We start from the raw sequence: 26,377 nt of genomic DNA on the forward strand, positions 1-26,377 counted from the left end.
CTCATTCTAAAGAGAGTTGTTTGTCTCGTGGAAGAGCTGTGTCCCATGGTGCAGGTAGGTGTTCTCACAATCTGACTAAATCACCAAATGTGGCGTGGGATTTTCTTCTGACAAAGACTCGCCATCAGGAGGATCCTGTACTGACAGACCCCGTGCTCACGTGCCTCTGCCTGCACTGAGCTATCAGTGCATCACCCATGGTACATGCTGCTAACTCTGTGACCATGGCAGGACATTAACCCTCCCCCTCAAAATGCCAGAGAGGCCCAGGTAAGTGCTTATGGCTGTCAGCAGTGTGCTGGAAGCAGCCAGGGGCTTTTGGCAGAGGTAGGAGCTGAAGTGGGTTTGTGTCAGTGCTAGCAGTGCTCATCCTCATCTCTCCTTTGGGCTGCAAGTAGGCTTAACTGATGCTCTGTCCACCATTTCATTCTGCTTGCTAGGCTTGTTAGGTGCAGAAATACAAGCTTGTTTGCCTGCTGTCACTGTCTTCATGATCACTTTCTTCCTTTGTCTCGTTGTTTTGCTCTCAGGGACAGATTCCTCTTAAACACATCTATATATTTGCATCCATCTTTAAGGTAATTTGGTGTTTATATTTCCCCCAGGTGCTGTAGAAATGTCTCCCCCCTCAGCCTGTGTGACTTGTGCAGTAGTGACAGCATTCTGCTCCATCCTCCCTTCCTATAGGAGCAATTTTACTGCAGTAATTCTCTGTATGTGTGACACTAATGTTTATATATACTTTTCCATTGCTACCATTCATCATTCTTTTGTGTTTCCTTCTGAGAGGAAGGGATGAAAGAAGCCTTGCTCATGAGGCATGGTCTTTTTTCATTCAAGACTTGTTTCAGAAGTGAAGGCACAGCACAGCTGTGGTCCTTTGCATCTGACATGGCTTGAAGAAGCAGCCTCCAGCTAGAGGAACCTAAAATGTCCTGAGGAGCTGGTCAGGCCCAGAAGGAAGTCCACAGTCCTCAGTTAACCTAAGGTTCACACACAGCCTCCCTCGGGTCAGCAGCGGTGCTTGCGGTTCATAGAAAACCACTTCCAAGTGATGGAAGGGGCCCTCTTTTGCTTATGGTATTCTGTAAACAAGCAGAAATCCAAACTTCCCTGCATCTCTTCTCCCTCACAGCTTGCCTGTGTTCTTGGAAGAGAGGAATAGGACATCAGCAGCCCAAATGAGGGCAGAACTTTGGTGTTTAACAGTTGACTCAGTGGGCGCTGGGAAGGTGTGAAGCATTTCCCAGGAGTGTGCATGCTCTCATTCAGCTCCCTGCAGGTTTTCCCACTCCTTCGCTGTTCCGTACCGCAGATGTTTAGGCTGCAGGTGCTGTGAGGCTCTTGATGGACACACAAGCCCATATAAATACTAAGAGGCTGTGATATTTTTGTGGTTGCTCTGGTTAACAGCAGTGCAATCTGGATAATAGTACAGTTTGGGCTTTACTTACACATGGTTTAAGAATGCAGCAGGAATAGTCTTATTTCTTTAAAAGAGACATTTAGTGGAGACTCACGTTCAGCCTCAGGCCTCACACATGAGCCCTGGCTCCCATGCAGAGCATGAACTCCTCGATCTCTGCTGCCATGCATACAGACTGAGTTTAGTGAACATTCATAGCACTGTGCGGACATCGTGTCAGCTTGTTTTGTGCTGCACCCCTCCTAAGGCAAAAGCTGCTTGGGGTGGCAGTGAGCATTGGGTGCAGGGCAGGCAGGGAGCCATGCTGTGCTGAGCAGGGAGCTCAGGGTGGTGCAGTGTTTAAGGAGGGGGACGATAAGCAGTGAAGAAGGGGCTGCTTTTGGACTCCTTGTAAACAGTCCATGCTCAGAGTTCAGGGTCAGGTTTGTCACAGGCTGTCACAGATGCAGAATTTTGATGATTTCTTTGTTTATTTTTATTTTGGAGGGTGAAGCTGAGTGGGCAGCACTGAAAAATGTCACAGGGCTATCCAGGGAAGTGTAAAACTGCAATGTCACATAGCACTGCAGTGCACTGAGCTGGGATATCCCTAGCCTGTCTACATGGTACCAGCACAGCAGGCTGGTTTGTTGCTATTCTCTCTTACTGTTAACACTATTGACCCAGGTTGCCTGTTGGAAAAAACACAGCTTGCTTGATTTTTATTTTTATTTTATTTTATTTTTTGCATACTTACCTCTAATCTCTCTGTTTCTGTGCTGTTCATGTAGAAAACAAGGGAGCAGAGAAGGAGGCAGGGACTCAGAGCTGCCTGATGTGTGTGAAGATGAAGCTACATCCTGAAGCCACGTGGCTGTTGCAGGCTGGTTGCTCACGTGCTGCTGCTGCTGTACCCATCGTGGTGTTTGGCACACATCTGCTCACATCGCAAAGTCCAGGGCCTGCAAAGCAAAAAGCAAAACGGACCAACCTAGCAAACTGAAAAGGAGGAAAAGAGCAGCAATAAAGAAACGAGCGAGCCTCAGCTGGCAGAGGGCTGGCTTGGCCTCTTGGGCAGCTGTGTTCCTCATGCGAGGTGTCCGTGTGCTCCTGTGTGTGCCTTGCTCTCCACTTGTGCTTCACGTGTGAGCTTTGTAGTTGGGTGTCTTGACCAATGAATGTTTTTCTTTGCAATGCAACAAACCAAATGTTGTCTCGTGGGTCGTTCACCCTGGAGACCTTTTTCTTGCTTTTTTTTTCATCCTCTGTTTCAAAGATCAGGAAAAAAAACCGACATCAAAGCGAGGTCTTTTATCAGAGAGCAACTCTTACTGCACTCATAAAGCATTCTGTGTACCAGGACACAGTCCTGTTCAGTTGGTGATAACATTTCTATGGATAGCAGTTACAGAAGGCCGAGATCTTCCTTTTGGTGTTTACACTGTCACTCTCTATGCCTTTTTTTCCTTCCTCCTCTTAACCCTTAGTGTAAACCCTGCCAGCATTGATAGCTTTATTCATGGCAGTGTTGTAAACTATAACAACTGCATGATATTTCCTGTATGTGCAATGAGCCTTTGGATGCCACAGGGCTGAACCACCAGGACACACCGTTACACGTGAAGGCTTAGTGCACAGGAGACATCTGCTGATGAACTCTTCCCAAGGAGCTGTGATTTCATTCCATCACCTGCTCCCAGTCCTGTGCACATGGGTGTCATTATGAAGTCTAAAAAGAAGTGACAGGTTTGGCATTTATCTCATTTAAGGGTGATGACCTTTCACACACATCTCTTAGCTCCTTTAAAATGTGTGCCTGATGCTTTTCAACTCCGATTTCCTGGTAAATGGCCCAAAATGGGAGAGCTCTTAAGGATGGGAAACATTATGGAAGGGTTTTAAAGCTAAGGAAGGTTACAGAACACAAATGGGATAAAAATGAAAACTTGATCTGTTGTTGCTTAAGACCATAGTTTTTAATTTTAAAGACTGTAATTTTATGCACGTGCTGATGCTGCTGATGGCAATCCATAGATTGCTTCCAAACTTGGGATTAGAAGCTTCATCTCTACGTTTGGCGACAGGTGAGAATCTGCAGATGCAGTCCTTTCATCGGCTGCTGCCTGCACAGGCTGTGTGTAACCAGGAATTTCGCTCTTGCACACCGAGAGTAAAAGCCAGTGACATCAATCCATCACAATGCATGCTGGTGTTTTCCTTTGAGCTTTAGGGGGGCTAAGCATGCCTCCAGAAAGTCGATGGACTGAATTCTTGTACTTAAAGGACACGATTCAGTTTGGTTCCTTACTGACTTTTTTAGGTTAACCATGAGGGCTTGGGGCTTGAGTCCCTCTGATTCTTTTGTGCCAGGGGATATGCATACAAGGATTATTAATAGCAACTGGTATACTAATTTTCCCGTTCTGTTCACTGTAGATTAGTTTGGTTCCTAATGATTTTGTAGCTTGGCTTTGCTTCCAGTGCCTTCTGCTTGCCAGTCCCTGCCTGCCACCTCTTCACCCTCCCCTCCGCTCATCTCCAGCTGCCTTGCAGTGCTGGTGGGAAGCCCAGAGGCAGTCTGCAGCCTGGGCTGTGCCCCGCGTCCTGCCTGTAAATACTGGCCACGGCTCGTGGCTTGGGGTGTATTCTTGGAGTTAAGGTATTTTGTCAAGGAGACCTTCCATTTTTAAATCAGGGAGCAGGATTATATCCTGTAAATGTTAACTGCTCTGGGGCTGTATTCTGCACTGCACGCAGGTGTTCTACCAAGCCTGCATTTGTCCCTCTGCATGCACCTGCAGTGCACTCAGCATCCCCCGAGGGCTGTGACTGTGCTTCAGCCTAGCACTGTGATCCATCCCTGTGCAGTGGAGCACTTGAACGTGTGCCAGAGCCATGTTGACTCATGGTGAAGATTTAAACGCTGCAAAAGGGAAGGAAAACCAAGGTGGAACCTTAGCGAGTCCCAGAGCACGCTGGGGCTCTGCAAACGCAGAAGGACGTGTTGGGACAAACTGCACAGAGGGGTGGTTGTGCGTGGAATGCCTGCACACAGCTGGCCACATTTGGGGCAAATGAGTCTTCAGTGGGTCAGAGTATGAGGGCACCATCATCAGGTCCTGCTGAGCAGCCCCAGGGGAAAGGCAGCAACAGTGGGCAGAAAGAAGTCCCTAAGGCTGACCACAAAGACAGGGGGATAAGGAGAGTGGGAGAAGAGAGCAGCTGTAATCCTTGTCAGCGTGGGTCTGCTGAGGTCTGAGCAACGCTTGGGTGGTGCTCACAGAGCTGTAAGGCCACAAATGAGGTTTTATTTATTGTGCTTTTTAACAGATGGTAGGGGGGAGAAGTTTGCTAACGCAGGTGGTGGTTGGGTTACTCTAAAAATGTGCAGCTGGGGGAGTTAATGGGGGTGAGGTGGCTGGGAAGCTGCTCAACTAATGAGACCAAGCAAATAATTGCAGCTTTATCTCTAGTAACTGGTAACTAGAGCACTGCTGTAGTTTTGGAGAATTGAGGAGAGTGGGTATTAGTTGTGATTATCCCAAAGTCTGCTTTGGAAAATTGCCTTTTTTGGCAAGAGAAATCCTTCTGGAGCTGTTTCTGCAAGTCCAGGGAACAGAAAGTATCACAGAGCTGAGCTTTTGTCAGACCTTGTTTCTCCTGCCAGCTTTGTGGGTTTGCCCTTCTATCTCCAGAAACTGCACACGTCAAAAGGGTGGGAGCAGCACAGGCAGCAAGGACTGCTGGAGTTGATCCAGGAGCTCGGTGTGACTTCTGCAGGGATGCTTCGTTCACTGAGCTGCAGTGAAACTCTTGCTCGTTTTTACGTGTGTCAGGGCAGCTAGGAGCATTGCTGCTCATATTGTGAAGTAAGAGATTCAAGAGAGAATCTGCTCGCGACGAACGCCCCTGGCAAGGCAGCCCTTTTGTTCACTCTAGAAAGTCGTTAGCTGGATGTCCAAATATTTGTCTGTGTCCTCGCTGTGAGCACGGGATGGGATTGGGGGTGGCAGGGCTGCTGGCAGTGACTCTGGGCGCTGTGGGCACTCGTGGATGCTTTAGTGTTTCCTCTGCCCGAACCCCGCTGGCGGTGCTGCTCTGCTAACGGGTGCCTGACGGCTGTGCTGTGCAGAGGGCTCCTCCTGACGGCAGGCGGCTCTGGTCAGCCTTTAAGCTTGGGGATGGGCCCAGCACGGGAAGCTTTGATGGCAGTTTCTCATTTGGAGCATCTCTCTGATCTCCAGGGGGTCGTTTGTTCCTCTCGCTCCGTTAATAGCTGCAGCTCTGCAGTTTGGGGGGCAGTGAATCACAGGACAGGATCACTGAGGTTGGGAAAGATCTCCAAGGTCATCCAGTTCACCTACCACCAATATTCCCCACCAAACCGCATCCCTCAGTACCACAGCTAAATGTTTCTTGAACACCTCCAGGGACGGTGCCTCCCCACCTCCCTGCACAGCCCATTCCAGAGGAGAAATTATTCCTGCTATCCAACCTGAATCTCCCCCGGTGTAACCTGTGGCTGTTCCTCCTGCTGGCAGCTCTATGCTGATACACGCCAGGATGCTGTTGGCCTTCTTGGCCACCTGAGCATGCTGTGCTAAGTAAAAATCCTCATTTAGTATCTCCTGGCTGGTATGAAGGAATGCTACAGTGTGTGCCTGATATATTGGCAGGAAAACATTGCTGTGAATGCCACGCTTGCAAATAGATGAGCTCTGCAGCTATTTAATGACACGTCACAGCAGATCTACGTAGACAACAACTCACAGCACTTAAGAAGCTGCCTCAGCCAGCCATGTGTGTGCTGTCCCTGCTCTTGCACAGTGATTTCCAGTGGTGCAGCTCCAGGAATCGGGTGTTCCTTCACTGTTCTCACAGTCACATTGCTGCCTGCTTGTGCTGCTGTTCTGCAGTGAGATGGACCTGGCCTGGGAGAGGGAAGGCTCTGCCTGCGGGTTGTGTCTGAACGAGGGAGGGATGTGCAGAGGATGGAGGGCTGCAGAGCTGTGGAGCCCTGCCAAGAGCAGGAGCATGCTGTTGTCTGGGCTCTGGGGACAGGAGGCATCAAAACCTGATGTGTACGTGTAACTTAGTTTGGGTTCTCAAATTCTCCCCCTTACCAGGGCTGAGCAAAGCAGTGAAAGGGATTTCTTTGCTGGCCCCGTAAAAGACCACATGCTGAGCAGCACGCTGGGTGCTCTGAAAAACCATCAGTTCAAGAAAGAAAAGAAAAGCTATGACTTTTCAGGATATAATTCTGATCCTGCGTGCCGTAACCTTGCTGCTGTTAGCTGATTTCCACCTGTTGTTAGTGTTTAAGTCTCTTGTTCTGCTCGGTGTGAAGTATGACTGTGTGTGCTCTGACTCCAGCATGATGTATGTGCACTCAGTACAGTAATGGCACGTGGCCGTTACCCTGTAAATATGTACCATGAATAGAGAGGCTATTTTTTGCATGCTTTTGTACTCTAGAACCAAAAAGAAAATGACAATAAAGTCCACAGAAACGAAGCGTGGTGTGAATGTGGCTCCTGACACAGTCCCTGTGCCGGGGGACGGCCGTGCCTCCGCTCGAAGGGTTTCCTCACTGCCTCTGAAGGCTGTGGATGGGGACGTAGCTGGCAGTAATGGGGTGGTGCAGGGCTTGAAGGCCGCTCCCCCTCATTTTCCCTTAAATGGATTCTGTTTCCAAACGGATTTCTCCAGCAGCAAATTAGAATTTCATGCCTATTATAACGTTTATTCAGAGCTGACTTCTACTCTAACGCCGTTCCAAGCAGTAATTATTACAAATTAAGGTGGCATGAGGGAATAATAATAATAACGTGTTTCAGCAGGAGGGTGACAGGCAGCGAGCAGCAGGATTTCCTCTGCAGGGAAGCGAGAGGTGAATTTCCTGGAATATAACAGAGCAGGAAGAAGCCCTTTTCTTTCATAAAGGAATTTCCAGAGATATCCTGAAATGAAGGAGCAACTGCCAGGAGCCACCAGGCGTTCTTTGCTCGGCTGAATCAGATGTTGCACCGCTAATGCAATCTGAATGCACATTCTTTGTGCCCCATTTATTTTAATGCTTCTGGGAGGGCACGGAGCCGCCATCGCCAGCAGCATCCCAGCAGCCGGCCATCCCTGTGCCTGTGGCTCTCTTTGTTCCGGCAGGAGCGACCTCTCAGGAACAGAGATTCTGTTTTTCAGCCAAAACAGACCATTTCCTGATACTTCCCCCCCCCTTCTTTTTTCCTAGAGTCCAACATTAGACAGCGATTTCCTTCCTCTCAGGAGTGGCACTGAGTGCTGCAGCTCACACACGTCAGCACACAGCCGAGGCGCTGCTTCACTGAGCTGCTCCTACGCCCCATCTCCACAAGCTCTAGAAGAATGAACTGCTAAACCTGCTTTATGCTTTTGATGCATCTTTTATTGCAGCAGTGGCTAACATTTTTCAAGCATCCACGCTCGTTAAGTACCAATTACTAATTACTACTTCAAGAAAATCAGCCTGTACAGGAGAGTTATAACCTGAGAGCAGTGCAGAGGTGCACACAGACAGTAATCTGTTTAGAATGAAGTACAGATAAAAAAGCTTAATTAAGTGACTTCAAATGACTCAATCACACCAGTCAGCCTCGCAGCATTCAGGCAGCAATGTCTGATAAGCATTAATAAAATAAGCTTCACTGGTCAGTAGGAAAAAAAGACACCGCACAATAAAAATAAATCAACATAAACTGAAGTAGGAGAAAGTGGCTGAGTTGCTGATTTCCTCCTGTGGCTTCTGCGTCAGCTGGCTGAGCAGCACAGCACGCTCCTTGCTTAACCACGAGCCACCTCTTCTCCTCTGTATTCATATAACCTTACAGAAATGCTTTGTTTATGTCAAGGTTGTTCAAACTTAACGTTAAGGCCAGGAAGGTGTCAGGTTATCCAACCAAGAACTCATTCCCAAGCACTGCTGTCAGAGCTGTCTTTCCCCAGACAACCAAGGCTTTTCCTGTCCCTTATTCCCATATTTGCTAGGCTGGTGCAAAGTGACACAGCTCCACACAGCTCTCTCCAGCAGCACTCAGTGTGGATCCTGGCAGGACTGCGTGGGGAAGGAAGGCACCAGAGATGCTTTGGAAAGATAAACCCCATCATTTGAAGCGAGCCATCCCAATGTTCACTGTTGCCTTTTGGGGTTTTCCATTACAGTAACTGTTGCTGTTTCTTTATTTTTTTACTCTTCCCTTCAATGTCTCTCAGCACATCCTGCAGCTTCTTACAGTTCTGTGTCAGGAACACCAGGCTCTCTTTGACGTTGCTGGTGCCACGCTCCCTGCAGATGTTCTCCAGCCCGTCAAACCACTGCACAACCTTCTCCAGCTCAGCCTGCACGGCTCTCTGCTCCTCCAGCTCTGCACGCAGTGCCTGCCCGGCGGCCGCCTCGGCCCTGCACTGCTGCTGCAGCTGGGAGATCTCATCCTGCAGAGCACGGAACTCCTCCTGGCTGTAGGGGTACTGCTGGTGCACCCTGTCCTCGGGGAGCAGCACGTTGTCAGGGATGCTGAGCACCAGCTGCAGGAGCACCTCTTCCATCTTTCTGAAGAGCTGGTCGAAGCGGGCCTTCATGAAGTGCAGGAACTTCTCCGTGCTCCTGCGGATCTCGAAGCGGCTGATCTGGACGCCCGGCAGCGCCTCGAGTTTCTTCAGGATGACGCTCTCCACCACCACCATCATCTCGAAGAGGTAATCCTGGAATGCCAGGTAGATGCGCAGCATGCACGTCTGCGGGGTGAACCCGAAGAACTGCGTCTCGTAGGCCATGGGGTGGACCGACATGGCGGCGGGAGGGCGGCCCGGGGGGCGGCGAAGGGAGGGTGGTCGGGGCCTGGAAGTGCGCGGGGAGCCGGAGGGGAGCCGGAGGGGAGCCGGTTCACCTCCTCGCGCCCTTACCACGGAAACTGGGACGGGAAGGAACTGCTCCGCCACCGCCCGCCCGCCCGCCCGCTCCCCTCAGACGGCCCGATCTACTCAGGTCGAGCTTCCCGCTTCGTTCGAACTACCTCAGAACGGCAGCCAATCAGCGACCAGAAGGTGGCGGCGAGGATGGAGGCTCCGACCAATCACCGAGCGCTCCAGCTCACGGGGGCGGGGAGCTTGTGGAAAAGGAGAGAGGCCGCGCTCTTCGCTCGGCCAATGAGGATGCAGCGTGGCTGCGCGAGCTGCGCGGGCTGCGCGTGGCTCGGCTGCCGATTGGCGGAGGGGCGGGAGATGTGCGCGCATGCGCGAAGAGGAGGCGGAAGCGGAAGCAGCGCGGGGGCGCTAACATGGCGTACCAGACCTTCCGGCAGGAGTACCTGCAGGTGCCGCCGGTGACGCGGGCCTACACCACAGCCTGCGTCCTCACCACCGCCGCTGTGGTGAGATGGGAAGCGGGGCCGGGGCCGCGGGGGGTTCCGTCAGCGAGGTGGTCCCGTCAGCGAGGTGGTCCCGTCCCTTGTCCTCTCTTACGGGCGGCTCCGGGCGGGCAGCGCCTCAGGGCCTCCGGGGGCTGGGAGGAACCGAACCCGCGAACGGCAGTGGGCGGCCGAGCCGTGACAAGGCCTTGTGCTGAAGATGTGCGCGCTGACTGCCGCGGTTCGGCTCCGCGCAGCACGGTGCTGATGGCTTGTTTGTGTTTGTGTTTGTGCAGCTCCTGCTCGGTGCATTGATTCGTTGTTCTGTTCTTTTCCAGCAATTAGAACTAATTACACCCTTCCAGCTGTATTTCAACCCCGAATTAATATTTAAACACTTTCAAGTAAGTAGCTCCTGATGTGTGAGAGGTTTTAAAGTAATCTGGTGAGCATGTAAGTCTTCCTGAAGTGCAGTGCTGTAGGGGGCTGTAACTCCTCACACGGAGGAGATGAGTGCCTCTGAGCCCTGCTTTTACATTCACTGACTGTAAGGGAGGTTTCTGTTACTTTGTTATTTTCTTTTCTGTGTAGCAATAAATTGTCACATCTAAATGCCTTGCATTTGTGTCATTTCCAGGTATGGCGGTTAATCACCAACTACTTATTCTTTGGACCAGTCGGCTTTAATTTTTTATTTAACATGATCTTTTTGTATCCTTCATGACTTTTGTTTTTTCCCTCCTTGGAAAGCAGAACTCCATAATGGCTCTGTGTGCAAGCAGGTTTAATTCTGCTCTGTGCCAAAGTTACCAAGAGTTTAGTAATGCTAGGTTAGCTGATGGACTGGGCATCAACAGGATCTCTGTAACATATCAAGCACTCTGCCATTTATTTCTGTGCTGTCATGAATCTGTTGTACAACTCAGGTCCTTCAGCTGAAATCCAGTTCTGAAATCCAAGGGAAAATTCCTAGTAATATTTCTGTCCTGGAATTGGCCACTCTGCTGAGGCACGCAGGATGAGGCAGTTAATGAACTAAACTGATACACAATCTTAAATCATATAAATGCAATCTTTTCCTATGGGATCTTTGTCTAAACTCATTTGTTGTCCAGTTTCCCTGACCTGTGACTTCAGATACCGTTACTGCCGGATGCTTGAAGAAGGCTCTTTTCGAGGTCGGACGGCAGATTTTGTATTTATGTTCCTTTTTGGAGGACTCTTAATGACCGTATCCTTTCTGTTTTTATTCCAACATACTGTAGTCAAGCAAAAGATAAGTGAAAGAGAACTCAAAATTTGCTGTTCATTTCTCTTAATTCTTAGATGAGAACATTTTTCTTGTAGCACGAGAAGCAGTGGTATTTTTAAGTAGCTTTCAGTGCTTTGGACTGTCACTTCTATCAGACATTAGGTTGATCTTTCACTCTTTTTGCTGCTTGACAGAATTATGGCAGTAGAATGGGGGACTGCTCAGGTGCGTAATCATGCCTAGGTTATCTAATTAATGCTTTTGCTTCAGTGGTTTCATGATGAGTTTTATTTTTAAGTGTTTATTCACGCTCTGGATACACTGCATCCTGCCACAGGCGTTGACTTTGATTGACCATAAACGTGGTTTACCTGAACATGGGAAAGAAGGAAGAATTGCTTGGAAAACGTGGAATTATAGATCAAGCTATCAAATTCTTCTCATGCTTGACCTCAAACTATTATTTGGTGAATTTCTTTAACTACCCATTGGAGATCTTTGGCCTGTTTGTCAACTTGGTTTTCTTGGGTCAGGCGTTCACAATAATGCTCGTGTACATCTGGAGCCGCAGGAATCCCTACGTCCGTATGAACTTCTTTGGGCTTCTCATCTTCCAAGCTCCGTTCCTACCTTGGGTACTGATGGGCTTTTCACTGCTTTTGGGGAACTCCATCATTGTGGATCTCCTAGGTAAGGAGCTGTAAGAATCACAAGGCTAATGAAACAAGAAGCATGGGAGGGAAAAAAAAAAAAACAACCAAGAAAAACAGCCCCAAAGGCTGATTGCCTCTTGTGGCTTACTGTTAGTTGGTGTCATGTGAAGGCAGTGCGTTTGTACCAGGCGTTTCTGATTCCCAGACTCTAGCATATTTTGTGCTGTAACAATTAAAAGAGCTTCTGAGGCTTTGGCTCTTTCTTGCTTGAAATGTGTACAGATACACAATCTGATTACTGGTATGACACTACTGATACAGAATGTAATACTGTTCTTATTAACTCAAGTGAAGCTGTAATATTATTTTATAATGACAGCCTGTTTTGCCTGTGTTAATGTCTTACAGTGTAAGTTACACTCATCGTCTGAGACAACACGTTTCACTGGGTTTTGTATTTCTATACCTCATTATACATTCTGTGAAGAAAAGAGTGGGTGGTTTTTTTTTCCCCTAAAAATTCTTAAGTATTTGTGAGCTGTAAAGAAGTACTGGAAAATAACCATTCATATTTCTTCATGTACTAGGCATTGCAGTCGGGCATATATATTTTTTCTTAGAGGATGTCTTTCCCAATCAGCCTGGTGGCGGAAGGCTTCTGAGAACACCATCTGTGCTGTAAGTATTGCTTTCTGGTTTGGAACAGATGAAGAAGCAATGCTTGTGTGGAAAATGCTGTATAACTCGACCTAAGTGACTTCTAGTAAGCAAGGGAAGTCGAGTCAGAGCTGCAGTATGTCTGTACTTCTGTATCTAACTTGTGTGTTGCCAAACGAGGGAGGGGATTGTGTCAAGTGTGTAAGTGGAAGCTTTTCCAGAGGGGAGTGGCTGAGGGCTTTGTGAAGTGCTTGATTTGTTAATGCTTAGTAGTCGTTACAAACTTCTGCCTGTTGGTGGCACCAAAAGTGCGTGTGAGGAATAAGAATCCAGCTGTGTATGAACAGAGTAATTATTAAGTGAAATACAGCTATTACCATCCTCATTTCACAGCTTCGGCAGATGTCGCTGCTGGTATTACTGAGTACTGCTCCTACTCGGTTTATGGATGTGCGTAGAATTGGAGCCGTCTAGGTTTTATTATTAAACGTGTATTCTCGTGGAAAGAAAACAAACTGCTTTCTGCTTTCCAGGAAAGCAATATTTGATACACCAGAAGATGATCCTAATTACAATCCCTTGCCAGAAGAACGGCCGGGAGGATTTGCGTGGGGAGAAGGTCAACGTCTTGGAGGCTAATCAGATGGCTGTGCCAAAACCCAGCAGTGACTGGGAGAGATGAACCTGGAGTTCTGTCCCGGGGAATCCCTCATTCTCCATCGCAGAAAGAACACTCTTCATCAGCTCTATGGTTTTGAATACAAGCACTTTATGAAATGGCAGTCTAATCCAAGACACTTCCAGGCTACCAGTGTCTTCCTTAGCTGGGGAATTTACTGTGCTGGTAATGCGAATGTTAATCCAGTGGAGCCAAAAAACTTTAAACTGGAAACCATTTCCTGTCAACTTCAGTTAACAAGACCATGAGTACTTGTTTGAAGTGATTTCTAAAGCATTTTTTTTTCAAGTTATTTGATACAGGAAACTATATGGGGAACTTTACAGGGGACAAAAAAGCCTTTTTTAACTCCTTTTTTAATTCTTGGATAAAACAGCTTCAAGATGGGTAAGAGTGCAAGTCCCTATTTCAGTGGTAAATGTTTTTTAGTCCGAGCTGGTAGTGTCTCCAGTCTTGTTTGAAGTGTAAGAAATACATCATTCAACGTAAATCTTTTTGGAACGTGCCTCTCTGTGAACACACTTGCAGGCTGTGAGTACACTGTGATGGTTTTTCTCCCAGAAACTGTGTGTTGTGACAACCAGGTGTGACTCTGGTTGGCTAAATGGGGCCACACCGCCTGCCTCCCGCACAGGCACACTTCCAGCAGTCCTTACGTTCCTTGGAGCACTAGGAAGGAGTCTGTCTGGTGTTGAACTGTTCGAATATCTCAGATAATGAGTTGAATAAAATGTTTTCTGGATTTTCTTTTTGTTAATCTTTTGTATGATAGGCTGGAGGCAGAGATGGGTAAGCAAGCTTCTCCTGCAGCTGTCTCTGAGAACTGTGAAGAAAAAGGGTGGTACAGTGAGCATGGTAGGGGTGTAGCGTATCTGTGTGTGTGTCTCTGAAGTTTGGGGAGGAGGGCTGCAACACTGTGCAGCAACAGAACGCCACTCTGGGTTTCCTTGGAGCTCTGTTGATTTATAAATGCAAGGAAGTCCAAGAGCTCAGCTCATCTGCTTCAGCCACACTTGGACTCCATCTGTCCTGGATAGGGGAATTGACGAAAACCACCATTTCGTCCCGCGAGCCGTGACGATGCTCAGGAGCGCTGTGAGGGCGTGAAGGATCAGCCCGCCCCCAGCCCGCCCTCACCCTCTCCCAGCGCGCCGCGCGAAGGCGAGCACCACAAGATGGCGGCGTCGCGCCTCCGGCCGAGCGGCTGACGGTGCGGTCCCGCCATGCTGCCCGGCTCGCCCGCCGTTCCACGCCGGCCCCCGCTGCCGCCCGCCGCCTCGCAGCGCCGCGAGCTGCCCATCTTCCAGGCGCGGGGGCCTCTGCTCAGCCAGCTGCGGGGCCTGGAATGCGCCGTGCTCATCGGTGAGCGGCCGGGGCGGGGGTGGGCGGCGCTGAGGTGACTGCCGTGTGGTGAGGTGAGGTGCCGGCCCTGCGGAACTGCCGTGAGAATGAGTTGGAACCTTTTGTTTGAAGGTGCTCTAGATGGGAAAGCTCTGTTTTCCCAGATCTCTGTCCAGTTCTGAGGTCCTCGGTTCGAAAAAGGGGACTCCTAGAGAGTCCAGCACTGGGCTGCAGAGGTGATCGGGGCCTGGAGCATCTCCCCTACAAGGAACCACTGAGGGGCCTGGCTTCAGCAGAGGGTTGGACCTCGTGATCCCCGGAGGGCCCTTCCAACCCCTGCAATTCTGATTCTATTCCCTTGTTGTTCTTCAGGAGAAACGGGCTCAGGAAAGACCACTCAGATCCCTCAGTATCTCTATGAAGCAGGAATTGGCCGCCAGGGCATCGTTGCTGTGACACAGCCTCGCAGAGTAGCAGCTATCTCCTTAGCTACCAGAGTCTCAGATGAGAAGAGAACGGAGCTGGGGAAACTGGTAGGTGCCTTCCCATGGTCTTTAGGGAGCTGTTTTAGTACTGCAGTGTCATTCATTGAATGGATAAGGTAAAAATGTTAAGAGTTGTAAGGGTGGTAGGCAGTCCTCTGTAATATGCTTGAATGGGAAAAATGGTTTTTGCTTTTTTTGTGGCTCAAGGGAGCCCGTGTTTGTAGTTTTTTACTTGGTGATTATCTGTGTTCTCTTATTTGGATAAATACTGGTTAATGAATAAAACAGACAAAAAAGGCCCTTGCTTCTTTTCTTCCCTGTATCAGAAGTCAAGGAGAGGAAAGTGCTGAATCTTTGCTAGTCTGTGAACCTGTGGGAGACAAGTGGAGGAAAAGGATTTTGCATAAATAAAACCGTTCAGAGAGCATGCAGTAATTTCTAATGCCGGCTAAAAGAGAGGAGACTGTAGTGTTTCTGATGAGCTTTCAGCTGAGAAAAACCTAATGGGCTACAGTGCTGGGAGCTTCCTTTCGGTGTGACGTTGGTCTGGCTGATATGTGGCACTGTGCAGTTCTGCTTCATGGTACAACACCAGTGAGAAATGTAAATTCTCTGTAACGATTGCTCCCTTAGGTTGGCTACACGGTGCGCTTTGATGACCTCACATCTGATGAAACTAGAATAAAGTTCTTGACGGATGGCATGCTGCTTCGTGAAGCCATTGGGGATCCTATATTGCGGAAGTACAGCGTTGTCATCCTGGATGAAGCCCATGAGAGGACAATCCATACTGATGTGCTCTTTGGAGTGGTGAAAGCTGCACAAAAGAAACGAAAAGAATTGGGCAAACTGCCCCTCAAGGTATGTTCGGCTAGGATGGCGGAGATGGGGCTTGGACTCTGTGCCTTATGAGCAACACCTGGAGTTTACAGTGTGTTTCAAATGTTAGCTTTACATATTTTCCTTTCCTGAAAAATCCCTTTAAATCTGAATAGTTCAGGGTGGCCAAATTACAGTGTGTTGCTGAGAGTCTGGCACTCGCCTTGGAGACAGGAGCTTTCTCTCTGTTATTGAAGCTGTATGAAAGGCTCGTACTGGGGGAAGACGTTGCACGTATGTGTCAGGTCATGATTTGGAGTGTGCAAGTACATGATAAACTGCATGAACGCACCTTGGTTTTGATGAGGAAGGCATGTAGGAAGACTGGTATGATCCTAGTGCAGTCTGTTCAACAGGCTGTTGTGCAACCTTGCTTTGTGTGTTCAGCTCTGTTAAATGTCAGAAGAGAATTTTACTGTGCCTTCTTGCTCATTTTCTCATACCAGCACATCACACTTGTTAAAGCTATTGGCTCTGGTATTATACAAACAAAAATCATCCTGTCTCAAAGTCTGTGTGCTCTTTGCTGCTCTAAATCTGTACTGCAGCCTCAGGAAGCTGGCTATGGGTTAGCCCTGGTCATGAGTCTCCTGCTGGGTGTGAACTGCTGTGCTCACCCATTTTATGTTCACACTGTAGGTGATTGTCATGTCAGCTACGATGGATGTCGATCAGTTCTCCCAGTACTTCAATGGAGCTCCTGTTCTCTATTTAGAAGGCAGGCAACATCCCATTCAGGTCTTCTACACCAAACAGCCTCAGAGTGATTACCTCCAAGCAGCACTGGTGTCAGTCTTCCAGATCCACCAGGTATGGTCATCTCATCAAGTCTGCACCTCCCTGGTGCCACAGATTGTCACCTGGGGGGCTCAGGTTGCTGTGGCAAAGGCTCTGAGCCCATCTGGCCTGGAGATGGCTTGACCACTGAATCACAGGTGTCCCTGAAGTGCTTGCTGCTTCCGCTGGGAAAAGTGGGTAACTGCAAAGTATGCTAGGTTTGTGAGTAGGAGTCTGTTCAAATAACAGAGATGGGATTAGATGTTTGAATGCAGAACTGAAGGACAGTTAAATCATTTAATTAAAGTGCTTATTATTCTGCATCTAATGCTTTGCAGATGCTCTTGTTGGTAGAATTACAGTGCTTCTCTGTCAAGGCTGGAGTTGAAAAAAGACTGCTATGCAAAGCTCTCTGGTGTTAATTCATACAGAAATGTTTGTCTCACCTGAGTTTTTTTGTGTTTACTGACTCGTGTCTGGGTGCTTGCTGGCCCTCTCCCTTCATGTTTTGGACAGATATGTGAATTTGAGTGATTTCTTCATCCTCGTTAAGACCCAACACTGTAAAATGCTGTTTACCCTTCCACCAATGGCGAATCCATCGGAATCTTAGAGCTGTTCCACACCTTGCACAGAATGTGTCTTTTCTGTCTTACATGCTTTGCTGACTTGCTAACAGGACAACATGTTGGAAGATTTGCTGATATCACAAGCTCAGCTCTCTCTCCATGTCCAATCTATTGTAACTTCTCACGTGCTTTTCCCTCTGGCTCCAGGAAGCACCCTCTTCTCAGGACATCCTCGTGTTTCTGACTGGTCAGGAAGAGATTGAAGCCATGACCAAAACCTGTCGAGACATTGCCAAGCACCTCCCTGATGGCTGCCCGCAGATGACAGTGATGCCTCTTTATGCTTCTCTGCCCTACTCTCAACAACTCCGAGTCTTTCAGGCTGCCCCCAAGGTGAGAGAATGTGGTGGACAATCAGAATAAGTTTGTCTGTTTGCTTGTGTGAGTGCTTGGGAAAAAAAACCATAGAATTTCGGGTCTTAAAACAGTCTGTACTGATGGTCTGAATTGTCTCCACTGACTTCAGGTGGAATGATTCCAGAGTGATACAAGATGCTGCAGCTTTGATGGAGTTACGAGCCATAGGATAAGTTATCTGGGATCATGAAAAGGAAAGATGAGGGAGAGGGGAAAAAGGGCAGAGTGATTGAAATGTGCCTCGTTTTGTATGACTGTGTCAGTAGCGCAGAAAAGAAGATGGCAGGCTCGCCAAATGCTAAGGAAGCCAAGCATCTGGATATGTTTAGCAGGGCCATAAGAAAAGGAAATTGTGCCAATTGCCTGGGACCCCCATATCATCAGATAAACAGGAATTTGGCTCTTGCACTTGTGATAGAAATGGAACCAAAGTGGTTTAAAGATGCCCTGATAACTGTTCTGCTGGGTGGTGTATTTTGTTACAACAGCATAGGCACATGTTTCAGGATCTGATTAGGAGCTAGAGATGATCTTCATTTACAAGATCTGCTATAGCAAACATAACACATGATTGTAGCACACTGTAGTAGTATGAAGGCTTGACCCGTGCTGGCTGAAATCAGTGGCATTTCTGTACTGCAGCTGATCTGAGGTGGCTTTTGACTGCTTCAGTTTGCTCTTCCTCTTAGGGCTGCCGCAAAGTGATCCTCTCCACCAACATCGCAGAAACCTCCATCACCATTTCGGGTATAAAGTTTGTTGTGGACACAGGCATGGTCAAAGCAAAGAAGTACAACCCTGGTGAGGAACCCCGAGGCACAACGGAAATGCTGTTGTAGAAGTTTGGGTTTTTTGAAGCAATACGTCCCATTGGCAGCTGATGTAAAACACACTGTGCGCTGCCTCAATTAACATCCCAGGTTTCAGATGCGTACAGTAGTTGGACAGGAAGCTCCTGGGATTTTTTGTTAACGAGCTAATGTTTTCCAAGGTCCTGCATTATGCAACCAGTGACAGAAATGATGCTTTTCCATACTCAGAAATCGGTCTGGAAGTGTTGGCAGTGCAGCGAGTGTCAAAGGCCCAGGCTTGGCAACGGACAGGGAGAGCAGGGCGAGAGGACAGTGGGATCTGCTACCGGCTCTACACTGAGGATGAGTTTGAGAAGTTTGACAAAATGACAGTACCTGAGATACAGAGGTGAGAGCACGTGATGGTGAAATGATTAATATCAAAGAATTGAGAGGTCTGGCCAGGGAGTTTTTCCTTTCAGACAGAACTAGCAGTCTGTTATTACCTTCCCCACAGGGAAGGGTAATACTGGGTTTGCCACTCCTGCAGGCTCCACCAGAGTCATCTGCACGTTGTCCATTGGGGCACTTGGTAAAATACTTGAGAGTCCATCTGGAGGGTGGGTGCTTGGCTTTAAGAGGTCCAGCAAAACTGGAGGTAGGGTCTGACTGTTCAGGAAGTCAGGTTTCACCAGCTGTCATTGGACTGGTCTGCAGCCCTGGAATTGTCTCTTTCAAGTTAGAGCACAGATCTGAGAACTCTGTTCACTTTCTTCATGCTTTTAGGTTGTTTTGGTTTTTTTTATGCTGTTATCTGCCTATAAGATGAGGTAATTTCAGTTGTTTTTTTCTGCCTATGCAGGTGTAACTTGGCCAGTGTGCTGCTTCAGCTCTTGGCCCTGAGAATTCCCAACATACTCACCTTTGACTTCATGTCCAAACCATCTCCTGGTAAGTGCTTACATAAGCAGTCCTGGGGGAAAAATAAATGGAAAAATGAGTACCTAAAGAATAGCTTAAAAATAATGTCTTCAGGGCAGCCTGAAAAGTGTGGAAAGTGAGGGCTGTGAGAAGGGAGCAATCTCTCCCTGCTGCATCTGCTGATGGTCCCAAAGTCTCAGGTTCGCTCACTGCTCATCACAGCAGTCGTGGTTACAACAGAAAGCTGGAGAGCACAGCTTCCAAACAGAGCAGTGAGCACTTGTTGCTCATGAAGAACAGTGCCACAGAAAGCCATAGAGAATCTCGCATGACTTCTGCTCAAAGCTAGAGATGGCAGCTTTAGTTTTGCTTGTTTTCTTGCTATGTAAATTGGAAAAGATGGTTGTTCTACTGGACAAAGGGGGTTGCATCATTGCTTGGGGCATTCGTTCCTCTAAACTGATAAACTGCAAGTGTTGTCCCTCTGGGCTGGGGAAAGAGTAGTGATGTTTGCTGCTGGTCCTTTCGCTTCGTGTCTGTCACAGCCCAAACCTTCTTGTTCTGACAGATGCTATTCAAGCAGCCATTGAGCAGCTGGACCTGCTGGGGGCTGTGGAGCGAAAGGAAGATCAGCTTGTGCTGACTCCCCTGGGAAGGAAGATGGCAGCCTTCCCGCTGGAACCAAAGTTCTCCAAAGTAAGAACTGCAGAACTGCTTTTATTTCACCTACTTATCCCAGCACCGTTGGCATTTCTCTTTCAAATGCCTAAAAAGGTCTGGAATTTGGGGTGACTGCAGCTGTACCACTGTATTTGCAGTACATTAATGAAGCACAGCTTTTTTACAGCAGCTGTGCTGCTTTGCCCATCATTTGTTCATTTAAAGGAGATGTTTAAAAGCTGCTTTGTTTCCTCTGGCACATCTGAAGCTGAAGCAGGGTCGATTCCCTTGCTATTTCTGGGATTGTCTGTAGCATGGTTTGACAGTTTGGGGATGTGTTTGATGCAGTAGTGAATTTTGGGCACCATGTTTGTGTTGTATCTGAAGTGAATGGTCTCGAGAAAGAGCACAGCAGTGCCTCTGAAAGGTGCTCAGTGGTTCCTCAGGAGGACTTACAGTCGTCCCTAAGCCCAATTGTGTGTGAAATTGCTCTAAACAGTGCCTGGCAAAGTTCCCGGGCTGTCAGTGAACAGAGAGGCCTTCCCACCTGGGGTGTATTTGGTCAACCAGAAATCAATGTTGTTCTTTCCAGACCATCCTCCTGTCCCCAAAGTTCCACTGCACAGAGGAGATTCTGACCATCGTATCGCTGTTATCAGTGGACAGTGTCCTGCACAACCCCCCGGCACGGCGCGACGAGGTGCAGGCTGTCAGGAAGAAATTTATCTCCAGTGAGGGGGATCACCTCACCCTGCTCAACGTGTACAGAGCCTTCAAAAATGTCAGTGGCAACAAGGTAGGATGCTCTGAGGATTCCAGGGTTTGTGCTGGTGAGGAGTTCTGGCTTGCAGCTGTGACATCTGCATCCTTCCAAAGCACCTGTGAGAACAGAGATGTTGCTCGTGCTTTACAGATGGGCAGCAGAGGAAGTTGTTCCAGTGCCACAGGTTTCCCCAGAAGGGAACTGGTTACCAAAGTTGTGTGAGACCAGCTCTGTGATCAGAACCACATCTCCTCCTTGCCTGGTTACAGCTGGAAGTGAGGGGGTGCTGGGAGTTGCTGCTAAACACCTGGATGTGTCCCATTCACTACAGAAACACCGAGCATATTTAAGAACAGATTTTTTATTTGTGCTCCTCTATGAATTCCTTCAGTTGACTTGTAGATTAGCGTATCCCATTCTTGCAACATCTGTTATTCTCAGGTAATTTGTTTTTGCTGCCTGTGGGATACGCAGTGCTGTTTTGCAGCTGGCAGTGACCTTGCAGAGCAGCTCTGAGTGGGAGGAGAACAACAGGCAGTTTCTTGGCACTGCGGGAAGGGGGAGTAATCAGGGGTAGCAGTCTGACAAGGAGATGAGTTAGCAGTTTTCTCTGAGAGAGACTGTCTATGAGGATTCCTCTTTGCATGGCATCCAAAGACAGTTGTGCTTCCTGGGTGAAGGAGCAATTCCTTTAACTACTGATGCTTCTCCCGCAGGAATGGTGCAAGGAGAACTTTGTCAACGGCAGGAACATGATGCTCGTGTCAGACGTGAGAGCTCAGCTCAGGGACATTTGTGTGAAGGTAACTTGTTGTCATACTGCGTTTCTCTATTTCTTCTGTTTGTCTCCAAGCTGATTTCTTTTGCATGATGTCCTAGGAGCAAGAAAATGTGGTTGTCCAGGCCAGCTGGATTATAACGTAATCTTGCCTGCTCTCAGAAGCCCGTTACAGTGGGGCTGTTTCCCCACTATTGTGCACGTACACACTTGTTCTTCAACACTGTGAGAATGACTGCCCACCCTTCAGACAAGTGCAGGTTTATACAGTGAGAACAAATAACAAACAGCATGCCTGCTGCTGTGGCCTCCAGCTCTCATCCAGGCTGCTGAGAAGGGAGGGTGGGCTTTTGGGGTGGGTAGGATGGGCTCAGTAGCATTGGAGGTTTAGGAGCCTGCAGGCCTTGCCAGGGCTGCTGCTTCCCTGCAAGGCATAGATGCCAACCCAGGTGGAGCAGCAGGCATGGCCTGTCTCATCCTTCACACAAGAAGGGCTCTTAGAGCCTGCAAGTGGAGCCAGGGTAGTGCTTCAGCTTCAGTGCTTCAGCTAGCCCTGTAGGATCTGGCTCCCTGTCTTTTGGATTGAAGCTGTCAGAGGGAAGATTGGGAAGCGATCCGTGCTGCCCAGCCTTGTTAAATGTGTTGCTAGGGATGTCTGTGCCCGTGCTGCGGGGTGCTGTAAGATGTGACCAGCTGCTTTGTCTCTCTGGCTGCCATCCAGCTATCCGTGCCCATGGAATCCTCCCGCTCCGACACCTCCAACATCCGCCGCTGCCTGGCTCACAGCCTCTTCATGAACGCCGCCGAGCTGCAGCCGGATGGCACCTACAGCACTGTGAACTCCCACCAGTTGGTGGCCATCCATCCCTCTTCTGTGCTCTTCCACTGCAAACCCTCCTGTGTGGTTTACAACGGGCTGCTGCACACCAACAAGTGCTACATGCGGGACCTGTGCGTGGTGGACGCAGACTGGCTGTACGACGCAGCGCCCGATTATTTCCGCAGGAAGCTCAGAGCAGCCAAGAACTGAGCCAGGCTGTGGGACCAGCGGGTGCAGGGCTCTAAGGCTCACTCTGAAGGACCGTTTGCTGTTTTGTAATGAGTGTACAGGAACAGCAGGGCTTTGTCTTGCCCGTCAGGTACAAACCTTGGAGGAAAATGGCTTCTCTGTGAGAGCCAGGCCTCACGGGTCTGCGTGGCTTTGAACAATCATCCTTTTAACAGTTTCTCTGTAAAAGGGGACCACAGTAGTGCTGGGTGGGCATGAGGAGGGGGTGGCAGAAAGGGGCGCTGGTGTCTCATGCCTGTCTTTAATGTTTGCTGAGATGTAACAGGCTTGTCTATGAGGAAACGAGAGCTCTTCTAGTAGACTTGATATTTTTTGATGATATTGTTTGTATTCTGAGCAGGTTTTATTGATGGGAAAAAAAAGAAAAATTTCTACATACAAAGAGAAAAAAAAAGTACTGTTTTTCTTGTACAATTTGTAGAAGGGAGGTGCCACGGCCCATTGCCTCCTCAGCTGTCCTTTGCTCACACATCACGTTCACCGCTTCACCTGCGGTGATGCAGCGGCCGCTGTTGGGGCACGCAGCGCTGCTTCCCCTTCGCACTGCCTTCCTTCCTCCCCCCCCCCCCCCCTTCTCCGCCGCCTTCCGAAGCTTCTCGGCTCCGCCACAAGGTCAGGCCGGGGGTGGGGCTCGAACCCGCGCCGCAGCGCGAGAGGCGGAGCGCCGGAAGCGGCCGGAGCACTTCCGGGTCAGCTGCCTCTCCCCGTCTCGCCATGCTGCTCGCACGAGGCCTACGCGCCGCCGCCTCGCTGCGCCCCGCGCTGCCCCCGCGCCGCCCGCTCTCGTCCCTCCCGCCCCGCGCCCTCCTGCAGCCGCCGCCCTTGGCGCGCTCTCTCTGGCAGCGAAGCGATGGCGGCGGGTGGCGGGCGGCGCTGCTCCGCCCGCGGCGGGGCTCTGCTGGCGCCGTGTCCTGCGGCTGCGGCGGGCTGCACACTGAGGGTGAGCGGGGGGAGAGCGGGGGAGCGGCGGGCCCGCGCAGCACGTGGGGTTGGCTGGGGGGAGGGCGGTCGCCGTGCTCAGCTCTTCTCTCCCGCCGCAGGGGACAAAGCGTTCGCGCAGTTCCTGACTGATGAAATCAAGGAGGAGCGGAAGATCCAGAAGCACAAAGCGCTGCCCAAAGTGTCCGGCGGCTGGGAGCTGGAGGTGCACGGCACCGAGGCCCGGCTGGTGCGCAAAGTCGCCGGGGAGAAGTGAGCGCCAAAGTTCCAAACGTGAGCGATGCGGGCGGTGGTTTCCGAACGCAGGCGGCCTTAACTCTTCCGTGTCCTTTGTAGGATAACGGTTACGTTCAACATCAACAACAGCATCCCGCCCGCGGTGGACGACGAAGCACCGGAGGAGCAGAAACCTGACGAGCAGGAGGAGGTGGGCACGGGGCAGAGCAGGGCGAGGGGATTCCCCAAAGGGTTTTTGCTTTGTTTTTCTCTCTCAGTCGGTTTTAGGGTGTGGGAACACATGGAGGGCAGTGGGGCAGCTGGGTCCGGGGGAGAGCGGCCCTGGGAGCCCCCCATGTGCCCTTCCCCAGCACCCAGTGCAAGATGCCTCGTGCCTGCTCAGCCCTCAGCACTGATGGGTGCTTCTCTCCTTCAGCCCGATATCACATCGACTCCGAACTTCGTTGTGGAAGTCATTAAGGACGATACGAAGCAGACCCTTGTGCTTGATTGCCATTACCCCGAGGATGAGGTGAGCTCTGGGTGTTTCCTGCTTTCTGCTGCAGTGTAACTGTGCCACTGCTGCTCATAGTCCCATAGTTTTATGAATGTGCAGAAAATGCAGTCTCCTTTTATCTTTTCTGCTAACACAGAGGCTTTATCTTTATCTTTGTAATCGTGTTCCTTTCTGCTCATGTCCTGACCTGGCTTTCTGATCAGCTCACTGAGTGGTGGTAGAGGAGGGAGAGAGGCACAGCAGTGTGACCAGCAATGGCAAACTGACATGGGACAAACATAAGAATGACCCAAACACAACAGATTTCATGCAGTGCTGCACTAGCTTGCAAATCTCACTGCTATGAGGTGTTGCAAATTGAGGCAGAGATTTCTTTATTTAAAAACCAAACAAAAGAGGGAGAACATATAATTGAGAGCTACAGACTGATCTGTGTGGTTTATTTTGCAAACTGTAGCAGGTGACTGCTGTCTGCTGGTGGTGCTGGGAGGGGAGAAGAGCAGCTTTAAGTACGGGTTAAATACCTGAGGTTTTGCCTGCAGCATTGTATTCCCGGCTTGGGATGAAGCAGCTGATGGTGCCCTGTAATTAGAGCTAATATGTCTTGTGTCTCATTTCCTGTTTCAGGTTGGCCACGAGGGAGAGGAAGAAAGTGACATTTTCACTATTAGGGAGGTCAGCTTTCAGCCCACTGGAGAATCAGATTGGAAGGACACCAACTACACCCTCAATACAGATTCCCTCGACTGGGTAAGTGCTGCTGGCACGGCTGTGGGCTGCACAGGGCACTTTGCCTTTTCTTGCCTGGCTCTCCACTCGCTCCTCAGTTAGCATGGATCCTGTCCTTTGTGTTTCAGCCTGGGATGGACTCTCTGAAAGCAATTCCAGCTGTATTATGCTGCAGAGATGCTTTGACAAAATATGTTTTAATTTCTTTTTAAGCTCTGTTGCTTATCAGTAGCACATGCAGGTATCTTTCTTTTCTAAGTTTTCCCGTTATGTTTTTGTAGTGGTGACTCTAAAAACTGCCATCCCAGAACTTGGCATCCACTCATGTATTCTCAGTGCCAGGCTTGCAAAAGGTTCATTCTTAGCTGGGGACCGTGCATTGTGTGATTAAAACTTTGCTCTTTGAAAGCACTGATATTAGACTGCTTAGTGGGTATTAGAATATCCCACAGTGCTGCTTCTATTTCAGATTTGTAAGATTTATGTTTTACTCCTATTCCAGAAGTCCAAAACGAAGCATTTGTTTACTGTTACTTGTCTCAGGCAGTATGACAGGTATTGGCATACTGTACTAAGTAGTGCCAAATCTGTTCCTGTGAGGAGCAAGAGGGGGAGCCCACAAGCATAAATGTATTGCAGAAAAGTAAGATTTGAAGCAAGAAAAAATGGTGTACAGATAGTGAAAGATCGAGTCTCTCAAACAGAGACACCAGCTACTCCCCTTTCCAGATACTGCCCACACAGCGTGCCCTCGTGACCCCATGGCATTACACAGAGGGGAGGCAGAGCTCAGTGTGCGTGGGCTCCTATGGTCCCTTTTATCAGCTCCAGGACACAGCTTGGCCTGATGGGATGGGAAACAGACCAGCTACAGTCGGACATCTCAGAAGCAAGACATCCCCAGCTGTGCTCTGCTAAGGCTGTTTTCTGTTCCTTGCTTGCAGGCTCTGTATGACCACTTAATGGATTTCCTGGCTGATCGAGGGGTGGATAACACATTTGCTGATGAGTTAATTGAGCTCAGCACTGCACTGGAGCACCAGGAGTACATTAAATTCCTTGAAGACCTTAAAAGCTTTGTCAAATGTCAGTAGGCTAGGAAACCAGTGTTGAGTGTGGGCATTACACAGCAGTGCTCCAGCAGTACCACAGTGTACCTTCACAACAGAGACAGAGAGTGAGTAACTGAATTTGAAAGCGAGCATCATGGGAGAGTGAGGAGCCTCACTTGTATTTTGGGATTTGTATTTACGTTATGTTGCAGCCCAGATCAAGTTCTCAGACATTCAAGTCTGGACCTGCCTCACCCTACCTGCTGGATTTTGTACCGTTAGGAATGAATGCGAGAAATAAAATCTGTTCAACAACTCCCTGCAAAAGTAGTGTTTTTTCTTCATGCTGCTCAGTTGCCATAAAAAGTGATATTCGTGTGTGTCCTGAGAAGTTAAGCATCTGGCTGTGCAGCTGGTCTGTTACCCAGAGTTTTCTCCAGGGCTGCTGTA

At 49.2% G+C, this 26,377-nt stretch overlaps 5 protein-coding genes across 10 annotated transcripts in view; 4 read left to right on the top strand and 1 right to left on the bottom strand.

The window, feature by feature from the left end:
• The window catches only part of CAMKK1 (calcium/calmodulin dependent protein kinase kinase 1), an 88,734-nt gene extending 81,815 nt beyond the window's left edge, over positions 1 to 6,919 (top strand). For 3 of the 6 annotated variants that reach the window (XM_042879574.1, XM_042879575.1, XM_042879577.1), the window contains one exon: positions 6,532 to 6,919. In XM_042879574.1, the coding sequence (XP_042735508.1) occupies positions 6,532 to 6,703 (172 nt within the window). In that variant the 3' untranslated portion in view covers positions 6,704 to 6,919. The other 3 variants (XM_042879580.1, XM_042879579.1, XM_042879578.1) reach the window with 3 other exon arrangements.
• Positions 6,920 to 7,804: 885 nt separating this feature from the next.
• MIS12 (MIS12 kinetochore complex component) lies at positions 7,805 to 9,381 on the bottom strand. Its single transcript, XM_042879581.1, has one exon. The coding sequence runs from the start codon at positions 9,224 to 9,226 to the stop codon at positions 8,594 to 8,596; it is 633 nt and encodes a 210-aa protein (XP_042735515.1). The 5' UTR covers positions 9,227 to 9,381; the 3' UTR covers positions 7,805 to 8,593.
• Positions 9,382 to 9,689: 308 nt separating this feature from the next.
• Positions 9,690 to 13,766, top strand: DERL2 (derlin 2). Its single transcript, XM_042879620.1, has 7 exons — positions 9,690 to 9,807; positions 10,122 to 10,187; positions 10,421 to 10,494; positions 10,921 to 11,014; positions 11,530 to 11,725; positions 12,276 to 12,366; positions 12,879 to 13,766. Exons 1-7 carry the CDS (start codon positions 9,715 to 9,717, stop codon positions 12,982 to 12,984), a joined length of 720 nt encoding a protein of 239 aa, XP_042735554.1. The 5' UTR covers positions 9,690 to 9,714; the 3' UTR covers positions 12,985 to 13,766.
• Positions 13,767 to 14,278: 512 nt separating this feature from the next.
• DHX33 (DEAH-box helicase 33) lies at positions 14,279 to 22,933 on the top strand. Its single transcript, XM_042879608.1, has 12 exons — positions 14,279 to 14,386; positions 14,738 to 14,898; positions 15,484 to 15,711; positions 16,369 to 16,539; positions 17,283 to 17,468; positions 18,182 to 18,293; positions 18,533 to 18,692; positions 19,146 to 19,234; positions 19,773 to 19,900; positions 20,457 to 20,660; positions 21,344 to 21,430; positions 22,127 to 22,933. Exons 3-12 carry the CDS (start codon positions 15,553 to 15,555, stop codon positions 22,433 to 22,435), a joined length of 1,605 nt encoding a protein of 534 aa, XP_042735542.1. The 5' UTR covers positions 14,279 to 14,386; positions 14,738 to 14,898; positions 15,484 to 15,552; the 3' UTR covers positions 22,436 to 22,933.
• On the top strand, positions 22,504 to 26,254 carry LOC122184746 (complement C1q binding protein). Its single transcript, XM_042879939.1, has 7 exons — positions 22,504 to 22,509; positions 23,087 to 23,414; positions 23,515 to 23,665; positions 23,750 to 23,840; positions 24,066 to 24,161; positions 24,774 to 24,896; positions 25,820 to 26,254. Exons 1-7 carry the CDS (start codon positions 22,504 to 22,506, stop codon positions 25,967 to 25,969), a joined length of 945 nt encoding a protein of 314 aa, XP_042735873.1. The 3' UTR covers positions 25,970 to 26,254.
• The last annotated feature ends 123 nt before the right edge of the window (positions 26,255 to 26,377 follow it).

The sequence above is a fragment of the Lagopus leucura genome, unplaced genomic scaffold (assembly GCF_019238085.1).
Source record: "Lagopus leucura isolate 7727_CA_CO unplaced genomic scaffold, USGS_WTPT01 Super-Scaffold_100024, whole genome shotgun sequence".
NCBI lineage: Eukaryota > Metazoa > Chordata > Aves > Galliformes > Phasianidae > Lagopus > Lagopus leucura.

Excerpts from the sequence above, each read along its gene's own strand:
- DERL2 (XM_042879620.1), top strand. The coding sequence starts at position 9,715 with ATGGCGTACCAGACCTTCCGGCAGGAGTACCTGCAGGTGCCGCCGGTG. Across the intron at positions 11,726-12,275 it reads CATCATTGTGGATCTCCTAG|GCATTGCAGTCGGGCATATA; the intron begins GTAAGGAGCTGT and ends TTCATGTACTAG. Across the intron at positions 12,367-12,878 it reads CTGAGAACACCATCTGTGCT|GAAAGCAATATTTGATACAC; the intron begins GTAAGTATTGCT and ends TCTGCTTTCCAG.
- LOC122184746 (XM_042879939.1), top strand. Across the intron at positions 23,415-23,514 it reads CGGCGGGCTGCACACTGAGG|GGGACAAAGCGTTCGCGCAG; the intron begins GTGAGCGGGGGG and ends CTCCCGCCGCAG. Across the intron at positions 24,162-24,773 it reads GCCATTACCCCGAGGATGAG|GTTGGCCACGAGGGAGAGGA; the intron begins GTGAGCTCTGGG and ends TTCCTGTTTCAG.
- DHX33 (XM_042879608.1), top strand. The coding sequence starts at position 15,553 with ATGCTGCTTCGTGAAGCCATTGGGGATCCTATATTGCGGAAGTACAGC. Across the intron at positions 18,693-19,145 it reads ACAGTACCTGAGATACAGAG|GTGTAACTTGGCCAGTGTGC; the intron begins GTGAGAGCACGT and ends CTGCCTATGCAG. Across the intron at positions 19,901-20,456 it reads TGGAACCAAAGTTCTCCAAA|ACCATCCTCCTGTCCCCAAA; the intron begins GTAAGAACTGCA and ends TGTTCTTTCCAG.
- MIS12 (XM_042879581.1), bottom strand. The coding sequence starts at position 9,226 with ATGTCGGTCCACCCCATGGCCTACGAGACGCAGTTCTTCGGGTTCACC.